At 50.0% G+C, this 4,532-nt stretch overlaps 1 protein-coding gene across 1 annotated transcript in view; it reads left to right on the forward strand.

Annotated features, from left to right (window-relative positions):
- Positions 1–4,532, forward strand: part of HTRA1 (HtrA serine peptidase 1) — a 42,220-nt gene that overhangs the window by 1,197 nt on the left and 36,491 nt on the right. Inside the window, exon 2 of the mRNA XM_014945341.1 lies at positions 37–95. Within this exon, the coding sequence (XP_014800827.1) occupies positions 37–95 (59 nt within the window). The remainder of the gene's footprint in view (positions 1–36; positions 96–4,532) is intronic.

Consider the following 4,532-nt stretch of genomic DNA (forward strand, 5'->3'; position numbering starts at 1 on the left):
CGCCAGCCCCTGCCAGCTGCGGGCCGCCAGCCGGAGGGCAGAGAGGCTCCGGCAGCCCCCCATCATCGCCATCCAGCGCGGAGCCTGCGGGCAGGGTAAGGGGATGCTGGGGAAGGGGGGGGGATAACGGGAATGGGAGCATCCCGGTGGGGTGGGAGCATCCCCGTGGGGTGCTGCGGGGCTGGGAGCATCCCGGTGGGTGCTGCGGAGCCGGGAGCTCCAAACCCCCGGGATTTGGTCCCATCGTGCTCTGGAGGAGGATTTTGCAGCTTTCGGGCTCTGCTGCACCCCTTCTAGAGGCGGGAGGGGGGTGTCGGGGGTGGGATGGGGGATTCAGGGCAGACAGCTCGGCAGGAGCACGGTGGTTGGCATCACGAGGAGAGAGCCAAAGAAAAGGGCTGGCTTTGGCTCAAGCTCCGTATTCAAGTTCAGTGAGAAACTCGAGCAAGAATGCGGTGTTTGTCTGCGGCTGCCAAGAGCCAGGGGGAAAAAAAAAAAAGGCAAAAAAAAACCCCCCAAAACAACCAAACAAACCCCCAAAACCCCAATCTTATGCTCAACTTTTAACCTGAACATCTCCTCACTTCCCTCCCCCGCCCCGAGTTTTGATGCCGGGCTCAAAACTGGGGGAAACTGGTTGCCAAACTCCCGAAGCCGCACAGATTTTTGGGGACCCGAGTCCCGACCGTGCGGCTCCGACGGAGTTTAGGGGGATGTCTCGGTGAGCTCCCGTCCCCAGGCGCTGGGGGAATAAATAATAAAGCCAGGAATGTAAAAGCTGTTAAAATCCGGTGGCAGGGAATGAATGCGGCGTGTCCGGCTGGGCAGAGCTGCCTCTGCCCCTTTTTGCAGATACAATCCCATTTTTCACAATAAATTTGCTAGAGAGGGCGATGCTTTTAACTAAACAGTGTGTCAAGCTGACTTGATTTTATATTTTGGGAGGATGGGAGCGGGGCCGTCGAGAAGGAACGATATCAGTAGTAGTGGTTTGCCTTCAGCAATGTTATTATTTAGTTGTTATTTTAACTGAATCGGAAGTAACTTGAGTTACTCGGGACGGATGTTAATTATTTGTAAACCGTCTAAAGACACGTCGCTGGGTTATGAAACTCTGCAGATGGAGCTGCTGGACCCAAGGGCCCGGTGAAGTTTTCAGTCTTGTCGGGGTGATGAGGGCAGGGGGTAACACACACACACAAAACAAGGCAAAACCGGGCTGGGGGATAAGCAGGGGGTGACCTTTACAAGGTGCAACCCCTGACACAGGCTGGTTTAAACCTGGTAAACTGAGGCTGCATCCTCCTGCCAAGCCATTCGGCATCTTTAGGGGGTAATGTGTAAAAATCAGCGTCAATTAAGACTTTATTTCTGAAGTTCTAGTCGCCTTTTAGTAAGTCAGTGCTGTTTTCACTGAGGGTTGATTCTTTTGGTGTAGGTTGGGCCATTTCTGCACTTCTTTCTTTAAAAACAGATCTTTTTCTAGCGTTAGCCAGCATCTCTCCAGCAGGAGAATGTGGAATGTAGTGACTATAGGTTCAGCCTGGGGCAGAATACTGACCCTGCAGATCAAACACAAGACTTTGGTATCAATACAAGCGAGATTTTTCCCCTGGGTTTCAAAGCTGCCTTGTGCTCTGTGGAACACTGCTGGCATTTAATGACAGTGGAGACAATTAAAGCTTTCACGCGACGGTTTCCTGATCTCCTGTATAGCATAATGCCTTGTGATTTTTTTTTATTTTTTTGTTGTTCTCGATTCATGAAACCAATATTGTTTTCTCCCTCTTTTCTGCTGAACGGTGGCAGAATTCGGGCTGTGTTTGTGCGTGAGGTTGTACAGAAAATGCATAAGCTGCACATAGACCTGGGGTAGGAAAGCTCTGCCCTGGCAGATGCACCGGTTGTACCTCCAGACAATCGTTTTGCCCCGTTGCATCTCTGGTTGGAGCGATGATGCTCGTTTTCTGTATCACCAGGGACAAAAAGAAGGTACTAGAGAAGCCGAGCGTTGCTGCAAGCAAAGCTTTTTTTTTTTTTTTCATATGTAAAGAACCTAAAATAAAAAGAACTGGGGAGGAGGCTGTAAAGCTGTTCCCTGGGGGCAGATTGAACCACTGTTTGAGAAGCCATTGCCTAATACGTGGCTCCTTAAGAGTTGTTAATTTTTAATTTCGTGTGGAGTTCACTTTGAGGAGTGCTTTTGCTACCTAGAGATGGAGTTCTCTTCGGTAAAATATTTTTGTGCTTTCTCAGTAACACGTCTGTGTGAATAATTTGGTGAATACAGTGCAATGACCCGGGGAAACGAGGGAATGGGGATGTAGAGAAAACAGTTGGGAAACGCTTTTTGTTGTTGTTGTTAAGTTTCACATCACTTTAGCAGCTGGTCGAGTACACTATTGTGTATATTGCATAAAATTAAGTAAAACTTTCAGGGTTTTTTTTTTTCTTCTTGATTTTCACATACTACAGTCCACTCTTGGTGCTGCTTTTGTCCCTCTGACTCTGGTGCATCCCTTCAAATACCTGAGGTGTTTATGAGAGGATGAGGAGCTGCAGGGGAGGGTTGCTCTGGGTCTGTGTGTGTGAGGGGGATGTTTTCCGATGCAAAATGGGAATCCTGAGTCTTGAAAAGCTCAAGAAAAATTTCAGAAGCCTCGGAGCTTGCTCCTAGCCTCATCCCTAAGGATGGGTGGTGGCAGGGGGCAGCTGTGTGTCACCGAGGTGCTGAGCAGGTCTGTGGCACTGTTCTGGGGTGCAGGATCAGCCCCACAGCTGGCTCTGCTGGCCGGACACGCAGAAGGGACAAAACAGGCTCTGGAGGAACCCCAGGAGCTGCGAGGGGAAAGCCTGGCCGTGGCTCTTCTCCAGGAGATCCATGGGTTGGATTAGTGCAGTGCGTGCTTGGGGTGGGAGCAGGGCTGGAGCACACCCTGCCTGGGCTCACCCCTGCTGGAGTCAGGAGGGGGACACGTTGTGTGGTGCCCCATGGACCCCTTTCCTCAGTGCCATGTCCCCAGTCTGGGTCCGTGTGCCCTTTCCAGCTCCTGCAGTGTGGCCACAGGCAGTGTGACCAGTGGTACCCTGGGCAGACCTTCCTTCTGCCTCCAGCAGCATGATGTAGAGCTGCTTTTCGTATCAAAACTGGAACATGGGAAGTTCCACTCAAATATGAGGAAGAACTTCTTTCCGATGAGGGTGCCAGAGCCCTGGAACAGGCTGCCCAGGGAGGGTGTGGAGTCTTCTCTGGAGATCTCCAAGTGAGGTGCCGTCCTGAGTGATGTGCTCTGGGCAACCCTGCTTTGGCAGGGCAGTTGGACTAGATGATCTCTAGAAGGTCCCTTCCAACTCTAACAATTTGTGATTCCATGAAACTGCTGGCAGATGAGGAGAAGCCATTTCTGCACCAGCCTGGGCAGAAAATGCATAGGCTGTGTATGGACCTTGTGTAGGAAATCTCAGCTGTAGTAGAGACATCATGTGTAGATGCAGCTTTCACAGAAGAAATCTTCACTTTCTGTGAAGGACATGAGCGATGTTGGTAGAGGGCACTCAGGCCTGCAAAGAATGTGCTGGTAGATGTTCAGGATGTGTGGGGCAGCACGGAATGGGTCGGGACCAGTGAAAACATGAAGGGCATGAACCTGTGGACATCCTCTGAGGAGAAACCATGACCATGTCAATGCTGGCCCAGGAGTGAGGTCAGTGCAACGAGACCTCAATATTCTGTGTGAGGAGTTTCAACGTGCTGGGAGGATGTTTTCTTTTTCTTCTGCAAACATATTTACAGTGCTCTTAAATCCCTCCTGCTAACCAAGGGGAGAAGGCTCGGGATGTTCAACACACAGTTTAAACCAGTCTGCCTTCCCTCTCTTGCTTCTCCCAGAGGATGCTGGCAGGTGTTTTAGGACAGTGTGTGCCCTTCTCACCACATTGTGCTCTTTGCACTGTAAAATACAAACTAACCTGGACTTTTCACCTTTAACCAGAGTAAGAAGAAGAAAGTTCCTTGTGGTTGCTCTCCATTCCTAGCTTTCCTCTGCCCCTTTTTGAACTGGATTTTTATGTTTTGGTCTTTTTATTAGATTTATTGTGGCTGATGTGGTATCCCAGTAAGCTCAGCAGGCTAGCATCAGGCAGGCCATGCTTCTCTGTCACAGGTGTGCTCACACCATGATGCCATATTTGGAGTGTGATGTGTGCTCTTCTGGTTTAGATGAAGCAGGTCATCGCCGCGGGCTCTGGGGGAAGGTGGGGGTGAGTTTAAGGGTAACTTACAGCTCTAGAAAGGTGTTTCACCAACAGGTACGGGTTTTGCTGTTTCTTTTCATCATGTTATCATTCCGTAGTTCCAGAGATTGGGGTGAAATCCATCCCTCAAACTCAGCTTCTTGCAAAGTGGGCGGCTGTGTGTGTTGAAATGCACCAGGCAGAATTGCATCCCAGTGATTCTGTGGAATTATCTGGCAGAAGAAAAGGACCTCTGGTCAATAAACCGTTTGTCATTAATTGAGGTTTTTTTTTTTTTT

The sequence above is a fragment of the Calidris pugnax genome, unplaced genomic scaffold (genome assembly GCF_001431845.1).
Source record: "Calidris pugnax isolate Ruff unplaced genomic scaffold, ASM143184v1 scaffold89, whole genome shotgun sequence".
Lineage (NCBI taxonomy): Eukaryota > Metazoa > Chordata > Aves > Charadriiformes > Scolopacidae > Calidris > Calidris pugnax.